This window comes from Mauremys mutica, chromosome 2, assembly GCF_020497125.1.
Source record: "Mauremys mutica isolate MM-2020 ecotype Southern chromosome 2, ASM2049712v1, whole genome shotgun sequence".
Taxonomy (NCBI): Eukaryota; Metazoa; Chordata; order Testudines; family Geoemydidae; genus Mauremys; species Mauremys mutica.
In genome coordinates this window covers 185358133-185380259 of record NC_059073.1, presented here as the reverse complement: position 1 = coordinate 185380259, position 22127 = coordinate 185358133, and the positions used below count along the sequence as shown (strand labels likewise).

The 22127-nt window shown below is 45.0% G+C and overlaps 1 protein-coding gene across 5 annotated transcripts in view; it reads left to right on the top strand.

The window, feature by feature from the left end:
- The first annotated feature begins 5810 nt into the window (after positions 1–5810).
- The window catches only part of RPRD1A (regulation of nuclear pre-mRNA domain containing 1A), a 74099-nt gene continuing 57782 nt past the window's right edge, over positions 5811–22127 (top strand). For 2 of the 5 annotated variants that reach the window (XM_045004539.1, XM_045004537.1), the window contains exon 1: positions 5813–6057. In XM_045004539.1, the coding sequence (XP_044860474.1) occupies positions 5907–6057 (151 nt within the window). In that variant the 5' untranslated portion in view covers positions 5813–5906. Of the gene's footprint in view, positions 6058–19543; positions 19746–22127 lie in introns of those variants that run through there. The other 3 variants (XM_045004536.1, XM_045004538.1, XM_045004540.1) reach the window with 3 other exon arrangements.

Genomic DNA, 22127 nt, shown 5'->3' with positions numbered 1-22127 from the left:
CGGACCATCCAGTTGCTACCAGGATTCCCAGCTGGTCCCTTCCCCGCTTCCCCCCAGCTGCAGCGTGGCCAGCCGCTGGCACCAGCTGGGCAGTTCAGCTGAGCTCCGGAGTTGTCCTGCCGCCGCTTTTTGAGCGGCCCGGCAAGGTTGGGGGGCTGCTGCAAGATCCAGGGCTGGCCGGGGAGGGGCCAAGTGGGGCAATTGGCCTGGGCCCTGCAGGGGCCCCTGACCCCATGAGAATGTCTTCCCCGGGCCCTCCCCCGCTTCCCCCACCCGCAAAGCTGCAGCATGGCCAGCAGCTGGGCAGCTCAGCTGAGTGCTGGGCTGCCAGCAAGGTAAACTGGGGGGGGGGGGGGCTGCGAGCTCCGGGGCTGCGGGGGGGGAAGTAACAATTTGCCCTGGTCCCCCGAGGCTGTCTCCCCCCAGCCGCTCCCGCAGACCTGCAGCGTGGCCAGCAGCTGGGCTCCTGAGTCGTTCTGCTGCTTTGAGCTGCCGGCAAGGCCCCACGACTATGTCTCCCCCCGACCCTTCCCCCCACCCCCTTCAATCAGAACTTTTTATAGGGAACCGGTTGTTAAGATTTTGGCAGCTCATCACTGGGGGTTCTCAAACTTGGTTACACAGCAACCCCCTTCTGACAACAAAAATTACTACAGGATCCCAGGATGGGTGACCGTAGCCTGAGCCTGCCCAAGCCCTGCCATCCTGGGTGTGTGTGTGGCGGGGGGGAACAAAGCCAAAGCCCTAGACAGGGGGCCTGTAACCTGAGCCCCAGGACCATTCACAGCCATTTGGGTGCCCTATGCAGCCCCCCTGAGGGGGGGCCGTGTAGGGACCCAGGCTTCCCCCTCCCCAGGGTCTGGGAGGCAGAAGCTGTGGGGGGGCACTTTTGGGGGCCCCACAGGCCCAGAGTGGCCTGGGGGATTAGTGGGAGGCCAGGAGCAGCCCACTTCGCTTCCCTCTCCCCGGCCCCAGCTGTCTCTCTCGGGGGGAAGGGACTTGGGGGAAGGAATCCCCCACTCACCAGCACTGGCAGGAAGAGGAGCAGCCCGGCCCCAGCCCGCTCTACTCCACCAGCTCCCAGCCGCAGCGCTCCGCTTCCCGATGCCTGTGAGAGCCGGGGGCAGCCTTTCTGCAACCTGAGCGACATGGCTGGGGCTGGGTTAAGGGAAGCGGAGCGGGCTGGGGCCACATCTCTCCGCTTCCTGCCGCCAGTGAGTGTGGGGGGCAGTTCTTTCCCCGCACTCACCGGCGGCGGGAAGCAGAGCACCGCGGCTGGGAGCTGGCGGAGTAGAGCGGGCTGGGGCCAGGTTACTCTGCTTCCTGCCGCAGCTGGTGAGTGCGGGGTCACTGGGGGAAGAGGTGGAATGGAGGCGGAGCAGGGAGAAGGGTAAGAGGCAGGGTGGAGGGAGTTGTCCAGGCCCCCACGCCCCTCTAGGGACGGCCCTGCCCCTTGCAGGGAGGGCCTCCTGAGGGACAGGGCTGGTTGCTGGGACTGGTGCTGCCATGTATCAGCACGCAGGTGCCCCAAATTTCATGGTGCTCTATGCAGCTGCGTATGCTGCACATGCCTAAGGATGGCCCTGCTGAGCCCTGCTGCCCAGGGCTGAAGCCCTCGGGCTTGAGCTTTGGCCCCAGCAAGTCTAAGCCAGCCCTGGCGACCCCATTAAAATGGGGTTGTGACCCACTTTGGGTCCTGACTCACAGTTTGAGAACTTCTGGCCTATTTTAAGGTTGTATACTTAAAATTACCAAGGAGTGCCTAGAGCAAGGGATAGGCACTTCTTTTGAATTGATGTGTGTATAAATCTAAGGAAATAGTAAATGAATACATTTCTGAGAGAGACATTACCTGAAGTTATAATGATGACATACCTGCAACTGGGAAAAGCCTTTCTGATGTGGCACTACATATGATTTTATGAAAATATGCGAATGAGTGTGAATGTAATGTAACTGGAATATGCTTCATGCAAAAGGTCTCTTGTAAGGTATCATTACAAAGCTTATAATCTACTGCGTGTGGTCATCCTATTTGTATAACTGTATCATTCTTGTATCTGAAATTAGAAATATGAAATATAACTCCGAGGTCCCATTGTAATTATGCAAAATGTGGGCCACTACTGGTGGTTTGGAATCTTCATGGCTCCCATCAACTAGGGCAATTGGTTGTAAATGGCTCTGTTTACTTGCAAGCCTTCCTGTGAGTCAGGCCAGGAAGAATGAAGGTTTGGGGTCTCACAGGACATGTGACCATGTCACCTGATACTGGAATCCATCTTAAACCTGGTGCGTTTCCATTTAGAAGGAGGGGTGGGACCCAGAGAAGCAAACGATTCCCACCTTGTGCTCAAGCTATATAAGGGGTGGAACCGAACAAAGGAGGTTCCAGACATGAGAAATCCCCTAATTACCACCTGAGCTGGAGCTAACAAGAACTGTACTAGGGGAAAGGATTGGGCCCAGACTAGGAGCAGTCCAGTTTGTGAAAGAAGCTTATTGGAACATCTGAGGGTGAGATATTTATCTGTAATCAGTTTCTTAATGTATTAGGCTTAGGTTTGCATGTTTTGTTTTGCTTGGTAACTTACTTTGTTCTGTCTGTTATTGCTTGGAACCACTTAAATCCTGCTTTTTTATATTTAATAAAATCATTTTTGCTTATTAATTAAGCCAGAGTAATTAATTAAAATGGGGTTGAGCAAACAGCTATGTATATCTCTCTATCAGTGTTATAGAGGGCAGACAATTTATGAGTTTACCCTGTATATGTTTTATACAGAGTAAAATGAATATATTTGGGGTTTAGGCTCCCAGATTGACTGAATACTAGGTGATGGGAAAGTCCCTGTTAACTGAGAAAACTCTGGGCTAAGTGAATCTTAGTTTCTGTGCACTGCAGGGAGGCATGGCTCAACCTCTTCATCTGTGCTGTAATTGACTGGAGTGTTTAATTCTGCACGATGGGAGTGGAGGGATGCCTTCTCTGGCAGGAGGGTTTGCTCTCACTGGTATCCCAGCACATCTAGTGACAATTTCTGTGACCGAACCCATTACAGCCTTAACTGGAATTTCTTTAGAAAGACTATGGTTGAAAAGGATATTCTGAAGTAGAGGTAGGGAGAGGTTATGGAATCAGAGTTACAATCCAATGAAGCGCTCCTTGCCTATCCAAGGGTTCTAACCATTACATTTGAGCACTGCTGTCCCTCTTAGGTAAATCACATGGGGGAAAATGTTGGCAGTGCTTGTTGCCTTAATTAAATCTCTCCTAGTCCAAGAATTCCCAGTGTTGTCCTATAATTTGGGCAATACCTGCAAGTGAGGAAGACCTATCATATAGATTTTCTCTCTGCTGTAGTCAGCCAAGAAAAATCAAAGCGTAGCCCTGAGTGCTGCAAAAACAGGGCTATTGCTATATTCAAAATGTGGAGTACTGCTTTAAACAATAACAGCTGAGAACTACTCATCCAAGGAGCTCTACCTCATATCAGATCAGTTAAGAGCTAAAAACCTAAAATATAATTATAATTCTGACTGTTTCAGCCCCATGTGATCCATTTCGTTTGCTCCTCCCCCTGTTCCCTACTTTTTAATCACTGCACACCAGCTACTGGGAAAAAATTCAGGAACTTGCCCCAGAACCAAGTGAAAAACATGATCCTGTTCTAGAACTTATTTGATTCCTGTAGTATCTCCATCAACGTGGAAAATTTTAACTCATAATTCAACCCTGGTGCGACAGAAATATGTGAAAATGTTGGGGAAATCTGTGGGAGTTTAAAAAAATGTTTTTTGGGAAAACATGGTAGGTTTCTCAAATTGTTTTTCTCAATACCTCATAAATGCTCCCTCTTTCTGATGCAAGCAAGAGTCACAAGCTAGCACCTTTCAGGGAAGGTGGGGCTGCAGCACTGCAACCTCACACAAGAAATCACGAGTACAGGTACAATTCTGTGACTTTCCAGGACCTCCATGACTTCTTCTGCAGCGGCAGGGCTGGAATAGCTGTCAGCGCCGGGGCTGCTGGAGCAGTGGCCAGGATTGCATCAGCCCTGTGCAGAAGCAGCAGTGGGGCTGGAATAGTTGCCAGAGGTCAGCCCCAGCAGCACTCCAACTGTTAGTCTTCCCTGTCTTACTTAGTGTTTCTTTTTTTAAAAAAAGAAAAAGTCAAGGACAGGTTATGAGCTTCCATGAATGTTTGATTATTGCCCATGAGCTGTCCCTGACTTTTACTAAAACTTCCTCAAGACAGAAACTTAACCTTAATTATGAGTAACAAAATATGGCTGGAGCCAGTCTCTGGATGACCTGAGAAGCTCCAAACCTCTCATAAATTTCAGTTGGGGGATACCCTCTGATTGGTGACTCTTCTCCAGGAGGCAGGCAATTGAGGAAGAATGTGGGGGAGAGATAGCTCAGTGGTTTGAACATTGGCCTGCTAAACCCAGCATTGTGGGTTCAATCCTTGAGGGGGCCATTTAGGGATCTGGGGCAAAAATCTGTCTGGGGACTGGTCCTGTTTTGAGCAGGAGTTGGACTAGATGACCTCCTGAGGTCCCTTCCAACCCTGACAGTTTTATAACAGTCAATCAGAGCTGCTGTAGGAAGCAGACAGCACTCCCCTTCCCTGACAGGAACTAAGAGGACTTTAGGTGATGGGGGAGAGGGAGCAGCTGATACTACTTTCACAGGACAGGTCAGGAGGGAGAAAGATCCGCATAGGTTAGGGCAGCCTCCTTCCATTCTGCAAATAATGGGTCAGTCTGCTTGCTGCTTCTTCCTCCTCCTGACACCATCAGGCCTGCAAATGAGTGAAGAGTCCCTGCAGTTGACCTCATCAGAACCTGGGATGGATGAGAAGAGGACCCTGCTTCATCTGTCCCTGTCTCCCTCCACCACCTGGGAATGGATGAGGCAGACCCCCTGGTGCTGCACTATTGAATCAATTGCCCCTCCCCCAGGAGCTACAGCAGTGGAGGCAGAATTGATGTAGGAGTGAAGGGATCAGGGTTTTGGGGTGCAGAATTATGTGAGGAGCTATGTAATTAACTTCTTGGACAGGGGATGGCAGCTGTGGGGCTTGAGGTGCAGACTTAATTAGAATTTTAAGGTATGAGGAGAAGCTGGAGGCTCCATGCCAACAGGCAGCCATGGAGCACCTCTGTAGTGGGAGCCTGGATCACCTGAAAATCAATACATTTGGGAGAACAGGAGGCAACACTAATTGTCACAGACCTGTGCTGGGGATGGGTGTGGGAAGCTCAAAAAACAGGAGAGCGCCTAAAAAACAAGCCAAAACCCTAATTTATTTTAAAAAAATCCCATGACTTTTGGGCTACTCCTATTTTGGGGGGGGGGGGTGAGCTCTGACACGGTGGCTTTTAACTTCTGGGGTTGGCACTAGGTAGTTCGCTTCTCCTGCGTCCAGGGCAGCAGAAAATGGCTCTTGGAGGGCCAGCTATGAAGTCAACAATGTAACTAATCCACGAGGCGGGTCCAACTGTTCAGACATCCCCGTGGTCCCTGACCCAGCTCATCAGCGTCTCAACGTTTCGTATCAAACGCGCCCCCTCCCCCCACAGTCCGTGCGCTGCGGGGCCGCGGCGGCCCAGGCCTGGCGGGTGAAGCTGCTGCAGCGCCGGAGGCGATCGATGAACGCACGTGCCCCGCCCGCTCAGACTCTGCCCCCGCCCTTTGGGCTCCTCCTCTCCCCGGGCAGGGGCGGGGCCGTGTCTTTCACCCGGATGTGGGAAGTTCGGCTCCGCTCCAGACCCGCCCCGGTAGTGACGTAAGGAGGCAGGGCGGAGGGAAGCGGGCCCTGGACCGCCGCCATTTTGGTTGCGTGGGGCCAGGGCCGGTGGGTTGGCCGGGCGCGGGCCGCGCCGGGCGGGCGGGGCGGGATGTCGGCGTTCTCGGAGGCGGCGCTGGAGCGGAAGCTCTCGGAGCTCAGTAACTCCCAGCAGAGCGTGCAGACGCTGAGCCTCTGGCTCATCCACCACCGCAAGCACTCGGGGCTCATCGTCACCGTCTGGGAGCGGGAGCTGCGCAAAGGTGAGGTCGGCACCGGGCAGGCCGGGTCCGCCCTGCGCTGCTGGCTCGCCCCGGCCTGGGGCTCACCCCTCCCCCGGCACCGGCGGCCGGGGGGCGAGCGGAGCCGCCGGGACAAGCGGGAGCCCCGAGGGCCCTGCTCTGCCGATGGGGCTGAGGGGGCGGCCGCTCTGTGCCTTCTCTGTCCGCCTCGCCGCCCCACCCCGCGGAAGGCGGCATCGCCCGCTCCTCGCGGCCTGTCCCCGGTGACCCGCCGCCTCCCCTGCCGGGAAAACAGCGCGTTGCGTGTGGGGAGCGGGCCCGGGGTGGGAGCTGCGGCTCTGCCACGGGCTCGGCCACGGTCCCGGCCCTAGCGCGCTGCGGGCAGAACCGTCCCGGGGATGCGCTGTGCCAGGGCCAGTGTTTCTAGCCGTGCTTGGCGCGGAGACTTCGCCTACCTGCGCCAGCGGGTTTTTCTCTTTTCAGAGGGAATTAGCGGGGAGGACTAATGAAAGGGACACCGTCAGCTTTACAAATAACGGGTTTTTTAACCCATGATGTTTTGGTGGTACTGAAGATCAGCATAACAAAGGCTCGAGACTCGTTTCCCCCTTCGGTGTTTACTTTCAGTTTTGGACATTGTTTTGTGTATAATCAGTTTTGCACCGTAGTAGGCAAATTGCGGTTTGTGGCTCTGTCACAGCAGGAGCCTGGAGTAAACACATTAACTACGAAAATGGGCAGGAGGACTAAAGCTTTGTTTACCTGGCTTTGGAAACTGACTATATTTCAGACTGACTTTTTTTAAACTTCGAGGTTGTCTCCTTGGTAATATGTGTTCATCCTTAATTTAGTATTTCCTAGCAAATGAAATGTAGACTTTCTGCTGCAATGACAGGAGCTGGCCTGTCTGCCATAGTACTAGAAGTCACCTTAGCTGATAACTTGCTCTGCCTGTCTTCACCCTTCCCATAGCTACCTTTACACAGCAGAGACATTTAGGGATTTGAACAGGAAGAGTTTAGGAGTGGGTTTTTCATTAGGGAGGAGAAGCTGGTAGGCAGCAGTCCAACAAAATTGATAGGAAAAATTTGGCTGACCCTGATGTATGTGCCTTGCCATATTGATAGATCACAGTGGTGGGTCGCAAAAACAATGAGTCCAGTGCCACCTTAAAGACTGACCGATTTATTTGGGCATAAGCTTTTGTTGGTCAAAACCCTACTTATTCAGGTGCATGGAGAAGTGGGTTTTTGACCCATGAAAACTTATGCCCAAATAAATCTTTAAGGTGCCAACTGACTCCTCGTGGTTTTTGTGGATACAGACTAACATGGCTACTCCTCTAAGTGGTGGATCAGTTTTTTTTTTATTCTGGGTTGGACCACATAACTTCATAGACATAGAATTAGTTCATCCTACACATGTGGGTTTAAAATTAAATAGGATTAAGTTAAAAGGAGAACTTCAGTATTAGTATCTTATAATTATTTTAGCCTATATTGAAACAGTATGTAAGTTTTAACGTTAGGCTATCTTGTGCCTTGTATTAGCAACATTTAAAAATACATTTGATTTAAAATACATTTTAGTTCACTTCTTGCAGAAAATGGTTCTCTTTTGAACTTTCAAATTACTAGACTGAACAGAGTAAGTAGAATTAAAAAACAAACCCAAAACTTGTGGGTTCTGGGTAGAAACCATGAGATCTCAGAATGCACAAACTGAAGAGTTAATTGTCTACTACACAGATATGTAGGTTTAACTATTTTATCTAAGTTATTTTGTAAAGGAAAAGTAACTTCCCTAGAACAACACTATCTCCCGAGCAGTTTCTCTTGTTTTGAAAACAAATGCATGGGTTTTCTCCTACATGTCTAAAAAACAAAAATTCCAAACACCCCCCCAAATAAATTATTTAAGATCACTGTTTTGAATGATCGAGAAGTTTATGATGAACAGCTGATGTAGGAGCCTTTTTTAATTGGTTTTATTTTCTATCTTCATCAACATACATATGAGTTTGAGGATATGAGGCAGTCACTGTAGTACTGTCAGTATATTGCTGTTATCCAGCTCTTTAATTCCTTATCGAGTTCAGATAGTACAGCTAAGGCTATGTTTTAGTTACAGGTTTTTTTAGTAAGTCATGGACCGGTCACGTACCATAAACAAAAAATCATGGGCCTGTGACCTGTCCATGCCTTTTACTAAAAATACCTGCTGTGACTAAAACTTGGGTGGGGGTGGTCTGGGGGTGCTGGGGGAGGGGGGCTGGCCTGGGACCCCTGCTGGGACTGGGGGGAAGTGGGGGGTCGGGCTGCAGCCTGGGACCCCTGCTGGGACTGGGGGAGGGAGGGTTGGCGGGGCTGATAGGGGCTTCCTACATGGCTCTGCGTCCCTGCAGCTCCTAGAGGCAGGGGCCAGGGCAGGAACTGCTCCCGCCACAAGTGTTGGCTGCTGCAATTCCCCCAGCACCAGCCGATGCAGAAGTCACAGAATCTGTGACAACTCACAGCCTTGGGTATAAATTGCTTGACTAGGGAAATGGATGAAAATTAGATGGTTGAAACTCAGTCTGTCAGTGGCTTCAATCTTATTTGATCATGACCTCCCTTCTTTATGTCTGTAGTAGTTTTATGCACCACACCATACAAGCTTGTATACTGATTAAAACAAAATCAATATGTAACTCTCACTAAATATTAAAAACAGTAAGGCATTGATTCAAACATAGCAAACAATCCATTATAATAAAAGAGAAACTGCTATTGTGATTGATGCTTACAATTAAATGTAAGCTACCACATCGTAGCAAATAGGTTAATGTACAGATGGCAAGGCCTTTGTATAATTCTATGCAAGCTTAAACAAATCCATCAACATACACAGCGCCCTCTGAGAACCTGTATGGAGGAATCAGCTTTGCTAATTATTCATTGCTGTGGGTAAAGTGTGTGCAGTAAGTCTGTGTGTGGTTTTTATTTTGTTTTTTTTTGTTTCCCCCCCCCCTTCTTTCCCTAAGGCTTCTCATGCCCCTCCCAGAATACATTCCACACTTTGAGAACATCCTCTCTAGGTAAATGGAGGTAGTGTTGGTTGGCAGGATGAAGCACTCTGAAGAATTGACAGCAGTGTTTGCTGGGAGCATCTGTCTCCAGTTGTCAAGGTTGTGCTCTCTTGGGGGAAGAGGATCTGTATGTGGTTCTTAGCAGAAATACTATTATTTTTAATCTTCATCTGAATCAAGATTTGGCTACAGTGTTGCGTGCCTTTGCCACTTCAGAGTAAGATCTTCTGACTTGGGGCTTACCTCTAAGAGTGTCTGGAAACTACAGCTGTTTAGGCATGTGGCAGTCCAGCTCCTGTCCAAGAAAAAAACACTGAGATCATTTCATGATGCACTGTCCATTTCAAGGTCCTGGTCCTCATTTTTTAAGCTATAGAAATTGCCTATTGTTCCACATCCCAACCTTCAGCTGCGTTTGAGGATGTTGTGGCTGACAAACCCCAGCCTCTATCTTAACTGTTTGTCTGTGGTCACGACAGTACTTGAAAGCCTCACAAAAGTTGTTACTTATATTTCAGTAGTGTCTAGAAACCCCGGCCAAGATCTGGGCCTCATTGTGATATATGCAGTACTAACGCATAGACAGTCCCTAACCCCAGTAGTTTTCACTCTAAATGAACAATATAGGCAAAGAGTGGGAGGGAAAATAAGCACAGAGCAAAGTGACTTGCCCAAGGTGAAACAGTAGGTCCCTGATAGAACCAGGAATAGAATCTAGGTCTCAGGAGACATAGTTCAGTGCCTTTTTTATCAAACCACATGAATACATCTACCCAACTCCCCCACCCTGTGAGATAGAATTAATAATAACTTCATTTTAGAGAGTAGATGATTGTGCCAGTGTTACCCAGGAATTCTGTGGCAGAATTAAAAATTGAACCTATCACCAGGGATAAGCTGAGCAACCTTAAGAGCACAATACAATGCAAGACTAACTTCTCTGGAGCCTTTCACTTAACTAATGAGTGGAATGGCCATGGATGTGTGTCCTGGACAACAATTTCCCTAGTTTTTCATTTTAAATGGCTTCAGTATTAAGGATAGGAGCTCTCAGACCCTTGTTCCTCTTTGTCAGTGGCCCCTGTATTTCTAAAATTGTGTAATGGGAGCTAGACACTATGTTGAAATTGGGGTCAGGAGGTGGTATTTAGACATGCATATATACTATTTACTGTCTGGATAAATTAACATATTGTAACAAGTCTCTTCTTCTGGAGCCTAATCCCATGAGATTCTGGTTCTGACAGTGAACTCTTGCAGTTTGCTTTAAAAACTAGCAAAATGAGTGACAAAATACAAACTTCTGGAATGTGAAAACTTTTCAACATGTCTTTTTTTGGGTTACAATTAGCTAGAATTCTCATATTTATATTTTTTTGTCCTCTTTAAAACTTGATATTAAAGCATAGATCTTTTCTTTAATGTTTTGGGTTTTATTTTTAGCTTATTCCTATTTTTCTTTCCTTCAGACCCCTTGTCCAGAGTATCTTAGGTAAATTTTACCTCACTTGCTTTTTGGTAAAGATGTAAAGATGGTTACAGTAATAGGAGTTGTTTAATTCCATGATACAGCATTTTTTCTTGCCCTCTTTCTCCAGTCACCAGTAAGGAATGATTCTTTAGATCATGCTTTTAAGAGTACAGAAACAAATGGTATCGGAAAGATTTTTTTTTTTCTATGCTGATGGCTGCAGTAACATAAGGGGAAATGGCTGATCAAGCTGAATTGAAGTAATCTCCCATCCCTACTTGCATGTTCTTAATAGTCTTTGAACTGAAATTCTTGATTAGAATAACTTTGTACAGTTGCAGAAGAGTAATAAATCACTTTTAGTTTTTAGCTGTTAGCTTTCACTTTGTCTAGATGTGTGTGTACATAAATTCAAAGGAAAACTGTTAAAATGTAATCTGAATTTTTCATGCACTTATATTTGTAACATTTAGAAGTATGTAAATTAGAATTATTTCAAAATAGGATGCTGAATTCGCTGCAGTCTTATGGCATATAATGACTTTTTTACTTATTTGTCTTGGTTGTAGCCAGCAGCAGGACAGTAGGATTTGTCGATGAATTTACAGTCCCTTAGTGTAAACAACATCTGAGTGTTTTGTAATCATGCATTACAGTTCATAAACTGTGATATTTGGACCTTTCTCCTCAGATTTATATAACAGACTTTTTACTAATGTTTCTTGACTGTAACTAATGAAAACATTAAATGTATATATCCTAGAATTCATCATTCTGTGAAATTACAGATACTATGGGTTGACAGTAGACTTCTGGCATCTGTCATATGATGATATATTCATCAGATGAGTCTGCTCATTAGAGACTTTCTTTTAAAGGTTGGTTGGAACATACATGCTGAATGCTCCTGTAGATGGACTAGTATGGCTTTTAGTGTGTGTTTAAACTTGTGTTCCACTCATTTTCTTTTTGTTTTTTAGCTAACCTATGAGATACTATGCATATACATATCATTTTTAAATTTAGATTTTTTTTTGTCATAACGGTCATTTAGTTCATGCTCTGGGTATATGCTAGCATATTGATGAAAATATTTTTATATTAATGAAGAGGCTATAGCAATTTGAAGCATGACACCGTTATTACTTCAGAGATAAGAATCTACAGTGATTAGAGCCCAACTATAATTTTAATAGCATTGTCATGAACTTCAGTTGAGATTGACCCATCTAGGTTTGTAGCTGTTTCTTTCATGCATGTTCAGGGTATGTCAGCCTCTTGATTCGACATTGTCATGATGCATTGTAATGACTCCAAACTGTGGCTTTTTTTTTTTTTCGTAAGAAAAAGTTGCCTTTCTGTTTGGTTATAATCTTCAGACTTAGCCACCTGGATCAAAGCATCTCTCTATATGAGGCGGTTGGGGCTGGGTGGCATTATCTGAAGAGGTCAAATCAGATAGAGAGGAAAGTATTGATACTGTCCCAGTTCCACCCATGAGACACCATTGAGTAGATATTTTTATTATGATCTCCCCTCTCCTTCCTTGTATGTTGTAATCAGCAGTGTAATAGCTAACAATGCTTACATTTAAAATTTTCATTATTCTGTACCTTAGTTAACCTATTTACATGAGCTGTTTCAGGTCTGTAGGGTCAGGTAGATATTAATAGGGAAAAGCTATATCTTTGGAACTATAAGGGCTTAAACACTTACAAAATGAAAGGTGTAGATTCTAGAGCCCAGAACATCAGCCATCAGAGAAAAGTACCAGTTGTTCAAACTGCCATGAACTGGATCAGTCTGACTCCTGATATAGTGGGTTAAAATTTAACTTTCTCTAAATATATGATCTGTGCATGATACTCCTGTGTTTTAACTCTTGAGTGGAGAGCTGGTAGAATCTCCCCAAACTCTTAACCTCTAAGGGCTGTGGTAGCAAAGAAGAATGTGAGTCAGGTCCCCACTAGTTATTTCATGTGACTCCCTCTGCTGTATATACTTGCTGCCTCGAAACCAATCCAGTCAGCTCCTCCTTAACTGCAGAGGAGCTGTGTACCACATCAGCAGTTGTAACTCTTCTCTGGATCCCAGTAATTGTTTGAGGTATCCTTTCTCAATACCAACTTTGTTTTTCAGTCAAGTCTGCAACTTATTGAAGTTCTTATCTTGGCTTCTGATGTTTGGTGCAATTCTTCAGTGCTTGACTTTTGTCAGTACTTTGGCACTTGGTGACACTTGATTTTTGTTGTTGTTGGCGCTTTGGTGTTCTGACGCTTACTAATTGTTGGTGCCTGTAGTCCTCATTGGCATGCTGCTTTTTATTTTCCCACCAGCTCATCAACCTGCTGTTTATCTTTTCCCTACTGAGGCAGCTTTTGTAGTCTTCACGGTGATTACTTGAGTACCTGGGTTAGTTAAACCTTCCTGCAAGCATCCATGCTGCTAAGCCACACTTGAGGAATATCTGGTAGGTGCATGCATCCTGGTTACATGCTAGAATTTCCAAGGGCATATCCCATGGTTCATAGTGCAATACTACTCCATGAATTGTTTTGTGGTGTATTTTGGAAGAAATTATCTGTCCCTCCCATGTCCTTGTGTGGAAGAGTTCTTTGCTCACCAAACAGAGAATTTAAACACTTCTGGCATTGCACACTCCTCATTTCCATCTTCACCTCTGTTCTATCCACTGTCAAGGCATTGATCTAGATCAGGATAAAGACCTATTCTAACAGTTGTCACTGTTAATCCAACGCCTGTTTTCAGAACTGGAGGCAGATAAAGGGCATGAGACTTGGTAGAGAGCATTTTGGAAGCAGCTAGTGGCCATCAGAAGGTGGCAGCAGGCCTTGGTGCGGACACAGCAGAATTGAGACAGCTGATGCAGGTTGTAATAGCTGTAGATTCTCTTATGTTGACCTGATGTTGGATCAGGAGCACAAGTACAGAGAGGATATTACCTCAGACTGCTACAGGTTGGTTGCTAACCAGTTTTGTCAACGGTGACCATCTCCTTCCCCCCACAAGGTGCAAGTGAAGTTGTACCCTGATGTTAGAGTGCACTCAGGAGAATTTGCTTACTAAGCAGTTGCAGGATGGTGGCAGAATGTACATTTGGACAACTGATGGTAAGTTGGCACTGCTTGCAAACCTGTTTGGATGCAGTATGTCCATTGACATTTGTGTTATTGAGACTGCTGTGCACTCCACAGCATATGTAAGCATAATGGGGAGAGTGTTCTCCAAGAATGGGTTGAAGATTGGCTGCCTGTACACCAGAACCTAAGAGTGTGCCTTTGATCATTGGGGCTGGGAGAACAAGGGAAGTAAGGGATGGCTTGTGTGCCTACATCCTGCTTTGTGTGGGGAAAATGTGAGGCTGTGGAGTGTTGTACTGTGTAGACTTAGACATGTTTGCTGTTCTGAGAATTAAAACCTTTTGATTTAAACTTTCTGCCTCTTATTTCCCAAACACACTCACCTGTGGATTGTTCAGTCAAATACTTTAGTAAAACCAAATGCAGCCAATCCAGCTGCTACTCTCCAGAGTGAAAATGTTAAGAGTGAAATGTACAGTGAAAACAAAGTAAATCAGTGTGATGTCACTGTTGATAGAATTGCACATCACCAGTGTTCTTGTACTACTACTCCTGTAGTTGCACGGCGGTAGGATGAACAGAATATATATCTGTACTCACTTCTGTCCTAGGAGTTGGATTGCCTACTCCACTCCAGAATTGTCAAGTGGTGCATTGACTGCCGGGTATGTTAGCATGGAGGAGAGTCCACTGGCAAAGGTACTGGTCATCAGGCTAAGCAGCTGCTTGAACATTTCCTTTTGCTGCTGCCAGTCATGCTCCCTCTTCCTGTCCAGCTCCAACAACTGCCTCTGGAATTCTCACTGCTGGTGTGACCTGTGGCTAAAGTCATTTTGTATATCCTGCAGCTGGTCATCTTTGGAACATTTTTTTCTTTTCCCCTGCTAGTTCAGGGCCCTCATCCCAAAAGCCATTGGAGGGCTGCTTGGTGCAGCAGATGTGGACAGTCTTGCAAAGGCAATAAAAGGGCCTTTTTTTGTCTAGGGAAATAAAAATCTCTCTTAACATCGTGTCACAGGAAGGCCATAAAATTGATACTTTTATCTTCTCCATACCCACATTTATCTCCTTTCTCCATATTTGCCTGTTGATAAGCACCTGCAGCTCAGGTCACCAGCCCACCAATACAATGGAAAATCTTGGAATTCATTTAAAATAAAATAAAATGTATTTTTTGATCTGGATGGGGGTGGGTTTGGTGCCCATAAGCCCAGGGACCTTTTACCAGTGCTGGTCTTAACACTATTTCAGGTAGTGGTGTCATTAGAAGATGTTAATCTGCTGGAGATTCAGGATTGGAAGAGGGAACTTTTCCAGGCCTGTGGTAGATGACCATCTGTCTATGTCAAAGAGGTATTTCCTTGCCTGGTGACTGATCAATGAGTGATGATTAGAGAGGACTTGTAAGCTGTGGGGCGGGGAGGGTTTGTCCTGCATAGGCATATCCTGGACTGTCTTGAGGTTTTCCTATATGAAAAGTTCATAAGCATATTCTTCTGGGGGTGGATCAAAATCTCGGTGAACACAAAAACCATGCTGAAATAGGATGCAAGAACTTGCTTACCATGAATATGCCTTTTCACAGCCCCTGTATATCGGCAAGAGATTTTCACTCAGGGTGGATTTGATTTAAATCATGATTTAAATCGCTAGTCAGGAAGACTCGATTTAATCATGGATTTCTACATAATACTGCGTTCTTGTTGGTTGTTATAACCTTAATAGATATTCTTCACGACTTGGCGATGTAGGTTTCATTTTTAGATGGTACACACTATACCTTTTTTAAAGTGATTTATTTTGAAAACTTTAAAGGTTAGTTTTACAGCTATATCAGAAAATGAATGATTGGTTATTTCATTTACCAAAGGTAATTGACTTCATAAATATCTGCTTCATTGGGAGGTGAACTATCTCCAGTTCAACAGGTCAATCACTAATATTTGGAGAATTTTCTTGTCATGCTATATTAGGAAGAGAACATCACCAGACAGACATGTTAAATTGTTTTATTTAACTAAAACAACAATGGTATGTGTTCTGGATTTTTTTCTTCAACAGCAAACATGTAATATTTTAACACAAGAAACATGAATTTTTGAATTTAGTTAAACATTCAAGGCTTGTTTTTGCTAAAATTGTTTAACTAAAATAGTTAAATGAAATATTTAAAAAACAAAAATAAATTGACTGTCAGCCAGGTCAACATGAGACACTTAAAATTTTGGCTTCTGCAGCTAATTCTGTCATCTTCACTTTCATTTTCCTGTTTGTTCATAATCTGGAAAAGAAAAACAAGCTTTCCTGCTTTTTCAAGTCCCAAACGATTTCTCAGTTTGGAAAAATTAGTCCAAAGGAAGAAAATATTCTTTCTACACCGTCAGAAAAAGCTACTGCTGTTAAAAGTGTGATGATCACTTCAACAGTCTCTGAATCCAAGTGCTTAAGTGACTTCCACCAGTTCACTGGTGTGATTTTTTTTTTTTAAACATGAGGAAACATATTTCTTGAATGGTTCTTATTCTCCAACTAGATCTTTTTTACAGCCTACTGCCATATAGGTTTTCCCTTCTAGTGAGAGAATGGTATGGTAGATCTCAAATCAATGAAGGCTATACTCAGAAAGACCTAAAGACTTCTGGAATATGCTGCTCAAACAGTTTCACTTTTGTTTCTACTGCCTGTCCTTCCCTTCTCACATTTATCTCCAAACTACTTCTCCTTGTCCAGGTCTGTTCTGCCCCCAGCAATTTTCTATTCCAGGGGTTGGCAACCTTTCAGAAGTGGTGTGCCAAGTCTTCATTTATTCACTGTAATTTTGTGTTCTGGCAATACATTTTACATTTACAGGGGCCGGCAGATGGAACCCCAGACTGGCAGCGGGCTGAACGGGGCCAGCGGCCGGGACCCAGGCCAGCAGTGGGCTGAGCCGCTCAGTCTGCTGCTGGTCTGGGGTTATGGCCGCCATCCCTGCTCAGCCCACTGGCGGCCCGGGGTTCGGTCGATCCAGGCTGGAAGTGGGCTGAGCAGGGCCGGTGGCCAGGACCCAGGGTGGCAGCAGAGTGCCACTGAAAATCAGCTTGCGTGCTGCAGATTGCTGACCCCTGTTCTATTCATTGAACTTTTTGAAACTTTGCACTTTTAGAGAGAGGTAAGGGATTGACTCTGTGTACACAAATTTGCGGAGGGACAATAGGGCTGAGATCTGTTCTCACCTCTGTATGTACTTTAATATTTTTTGCTGTTAACAAGCATGTTATCTCTGGAGACACAAATCCACAGTGTGAGAACTGCAAAACCAAGCATCTCTGGTATCTTCTACACTGAGCACCAAGTCCCATTGAGTAGATAGAAAGATTAACCTAAATAATCCAGAAGCCCCTGGAACCCCATAAGATTGGGTCCGTAGTCCATGAACTATTGGAACTCATTTACAAAACTTTTCTTAAACATTATATGAATATATTGTCTCATACTATAGAATTGGAATTTATAATCCTATTCCATGATGAGGTATCTGAGCTATAATGCATTTTAATTAAAACTATCTTTAGATAGGCTTTTTCCTCAAAAAGCATTTGATCAAAAAATTCAATTTGAATCCCCCCCTTTTTTATCATTGATTTTTATCCACCCTGCTTTCTCTTAATATAGACAGAGCTCATACAGTAGGACTTAAAATCCTGGCTGTCTTGGACAATGCTTTAATACAGTGCAGTGTGTGTGTATACATAGCTATGCATATGTGCTTGTGCTACATGCATCCCTGTGTCTGCAGGCATCACTCATTTTGTAATCTCAGTTGTGAATAAATTGGTTAGCAGCCTTCAGTTACATCTCAGAATAAATAACTAGTTGCATATTTACGTCTTTTCTCCTTGATTGGAATCCATCTTACCAGTGTGGACACAAGAACAAATGGATATAAACTGGCCATCAGGAAATTTAGACTTGAAATTAGACGAAGGTTTCTAACCATCAGAGGAATGAAGTTCTGGAACAGCCTTCCAAGGGGAGTAGTGGGGACAAAAGACATATCTGGCTTTAAGACTAAGCTTGATAAGTTTATGGAGGGGATGGTATGATGGGATAGCCTAATTTTGGCAATTAATTGATCTTTGACTATTAGCAGTAAATATGCCTCGTGGCCTGTGATGGGATGGGGTGGGATCTAAGTTACTACAGCGAATTCTTTCCTTAGTGTCTGGCTGGTGAGTCTTGCCCACATGCTCAGAGTTTAGCTGATCGCCATATTTGGGGTCGGGAAGGAATTTTCCTCCAGGGCTGATTGGCAGAGGCCCTGGGGATTTTCACCTTCCTCGGCAGCATGGGGCACGGGTCACTTGCTGGAAGATTCTCTGTGCCTTGAAGTCTTTAAACTATGATTTGAGGCCATCAGTCACTCCGAGATAGGTTAGGGGGTTGTTATGGGGGTGGGTGGGTGAGATTCTGCGGCCTGCATTGTGCAGGAGGTCAGACTAAGTCTATGACTCTATCATAAATTACATGTGATGGAGAGGAAAGGGGTTGGGAGGAGGTGGCTGGGGAAATGGTGTGGCTTCTGCACTCAAGTGGCCTAAAGGTCATTCCATAGTACATAATATTCTTAATAATAATTGCATTGGCCATAAACCAGCAAAATCCTATCACTTATGTTGCAGTTTCTCACTAGGAATAACACAGATGGCAGCAGCCTCTTACCTGTCAGTAGCTGTGGCTCTGATGTTGATTTCTCTCTGTTCCGTTCCGTGTCCCCGAGCAGGTCTTATGGACTCTGCTCTGAGGATGTCCTCGGGTCCATCTGCCCATAGGGCCTGCTGGCCCTGGGGTATGTTTGATTTCTTCCAGTCCTTGTACTGCTGGGATCTCCTCTGTCTCTTCCAGTCTCTGTCCATAAGTACATTTGCTCTTAAAACCCCATCAGGCCAACAGGGGGCTGTTCCATGCTTTGGATAGTGTTGAGCAACTAGTCAAACTCTTTGTAGTAGTGGCAAGTTGATAGTAAGTTTCTAGATTTGTCATTGGTATTTTTTGTAGTGTCTTTTTTTAATTCTCTATACACTGACTTTCCCTCCATATAATCCCCTCCTCTGCCAGACTCTTGGAGATGCTCTTTTAGAGGTGTGATTTTTGGTGTGTATCTCAAAATTACGGTGCTTACTACACTAACTGTTCAAGTAAGTTGTGTAGAAATGAAGAAGACCGGGTGTAATGTGTTTATAAACTTGCCAGATGTAGCATATAAACTAATAGATGAGTTCCAGTGCAGAGAAAGAGAGCAGGTACAAAGGCAGGAAAATATGACCCCTACAAAGCCATTAGAGGACAACCACCTGGATTACAGCTGCCTTCACATGCGGGATAGGTTCTAGCCTCTTCCCCCAACCCATCTTACAGTGAATCATGAGTTCTAACTTGTACCCCCAGGTAGGTAAGCAAGCCTGACAAATCTTCATAAAAGGCTTTTTATGCATGGAAGAGAGGCTTGGGGGAAAACCAAGGTAAGGGTATGTCTATAATACCTGCTGGATTGGTGGGTAGTGTTTGATGTATCGGGGATCGATTTATCGCGTCTCGTCTGGACACGATAAATCAATCCGATAATTGATGCCCATACTCCTCCTGCCAAGGTGGAGTACTGGCAAGTGCAGTCGACGGGGGCGCCGTGGCAGTCGACTCACTGCTGGGAGGACGGCCAGGTAAGTCGAACTAAGATACTTGGACTTCAGCTACGCTATTCGCATAGCTGAAGTTGCTTATCTTAGTTCGAACCCTCCCTCTAGTGTAGCCCAGGCCATCTAGCATGGCAGGGGGCATAGGGAGTAGTGTGTGGATTTTGGTTTCACTTGAGCTAGTAGTGCTGTGAGAATGCAGACTAAATCATTTAGAGTGCTGATAGTCTTCCATTGTCTTCTCTCAGTTTCCTCCAGTGTGCCAAGGAAGACGGACAAATTCTCCCACAGTTCATTGGGAAAGAATCGGTTGCGCAGTTTACTGCAGCACGGAGAACTATGGGACGTATCTCCAGAAAGTCCTGATGATGCACATGAGGGAGTGCACCATAACTTGGGTATGGGGTTGCAGTGTAGCTGCTCATACACAGGCTAGAGTAACGTGGTTCCTCGTAACACATAATGGACATTGAACTGTCTGAATGCCTGCCATATACCTTTTAGATTAGGCTTGCTTTCAGTGTGTCTAACTACTGGTTTGGTCTGAACTGTTTCAGCTAGCACTGGTTTAGTGCCAATATGAATGTCATTAAAATGGTTCAAACTGAAATGGTCCAGATGGGTCAACTACTCCCACAGTGCACCAGTAGCCCTTTGAAGTGTTCCAGAATCCATTGCTTCTGGGAGCTGTGCCAGTAACTGGAAGTAGGTAACCAGAGGGCCTTGCAACTGAAAGTTCAGAAGAGCATTAGTGTGGGCATAAGGTAAAACTGCACCTTTTCAGAATGAGTCAATATAGATCCAGCGCTAATATCCAGTCCCTTCCTCCGTATTCACCTGGTGCAACGTCTTAGTATAGCAGTGATATTGGTTGTTACCTATTTTTGTACTGCTCCCCGTGTCAATAGTCACCACCTAGCCCCTGCCTTGAGCCAGGAAAACGTGTGAGATCTTAAATAAAACCTTAATAACCTGTAAATTGTGGCAGACAACACTACCAACACTTGAATCTAACATACTGTGTCTTACCAAGTGCCGAGGAAAATCTGTATAGTTCTCTGATCCCATTCATATATTTTTTTAATGGAAATCCAGACTTCCATATCTCTTTGAGACCTGAATATGATCGGTCATCTCCGAAGATAGATGCTATAGGGGTAGATAAAAGTTTTCAGACCGAGTCCAACAGTTGATTTTGGAAATCAATACGCTTAACTGTTCCTGAGAACATTTTACATTTAAGTCCTTTGTTTAGAATACATTAATTAGAATACATTAGCAGGAAATGCTAAGGCAGGATTGTGTGTACTTCCTGATAGCAATGTAGCCCAGTTTGATATAGTTCTATTGCAGATCAGCAAGAGTTCAATGTTGAGGTCTAGATACAGAAACACACATAGGTGGAAAAGTTTAAATGTGCATCATCCAGAGAGAGGCACTGAACTGGAACTCAAGAGACCTGGGTTCTAATCAGTGTTTCATTATTTTAGTAACTACAGAAAAATCTCTAAGAATATTCCTCTGCCTGTGCTTCTTCAATGCTGGCTGGTTCTCTGCCTCAACTGCCAAAGAATCCTTTGGATTAAGCATAACTAAATCAGGCAAATCTATAGATTGGATAGATCAGTGGTTCTGAACTGGGGTCTCAGGGCGCAAGCAGGTTTTTTGCGGGGGTGGGGGAGGGGAGGGATGCCAAGCAGGGCCAGCATTAGACTCACTGTGGCCCAGGGCAAAAAGCTGAAGCCCCATTGCATGGGTCTGAAGTCCTGGGCCCTGAGGAATGTAGCTTCACAGTGCCCTTGTGGTGTGGGGCACCAGGCAGTTGCCCTGTTTACTACCTCCTAACGCCTGCTCTGGCTTTTAAATGCAGAAAACCAGTTGTAGCAGAGCTGGGCTGTGGAGTTTTTATAGCATGTTGCGGGGGTGGGGCTTAGAAAGGAAAATGTTGAGAATCCCTGGGCTAGATTGTAGGGGGAGACTTTTTTAAAGACATTACATACACCGTTATATATACACCAATATCCTGTGTGTTGCTTAAGACAATTGGTAAATGTTTCTTACCTGCAAATGGACAAGGAAAATTCTTGGCTTTGTGTAATGTCTCATCTCAGTACAGTGAATATGGCTTATTGAAATCTTACCTCTGACAGCTAGAGAAAACATTAGCTTTTTGATGGAGATGTGGGGAGACTTTTTTCCTTCATCCGTTAATGGTAGTTCCTTAGAAAGAGGTGCATGCTCGCTCGCGCTCTCTCTCTCTCGCTCTCTCATGAGCACTGTGAGGAAAGTGGCTTGCTGTCTATGGGATTTCTTTCAGTTCTTTCCATTGGATGGACTCCCTTGTAACAGAATGGCCTCTTTGTTTTTAGTGTTCCACTTCTTTTAATTAGGGTTTCTGAGCTTGTTTATATAGGGACCCCAACTTTATGTGGCTTGTTTTCATTGTCTCTGACTTTCAGATATTAGGTGAAGAGTGCAGTGTCAGAAAGCAGATCCCAACCCATCAGTATTGTTGGCACTGCTATCTGAGAGGATATTTTTGTTTCAGAAATCCACTCTATTTCTCAAACTTGACTATTTTGAAAACTGAATAGCTATATAGCCATGCTGGACATAAACTGTTCTCACAAGTATTTATTCTATGCAGCTATCAAGATAATATGTCTGGGCTGTTGTATCCACTGTGCATGTGTGCATAAAGAGATTTATGGTTCAATATTAGGTGACTTTTCAGAGTTAACACATTACAGCCTCCAGATATCTTGTTTTGGGGAAACAAT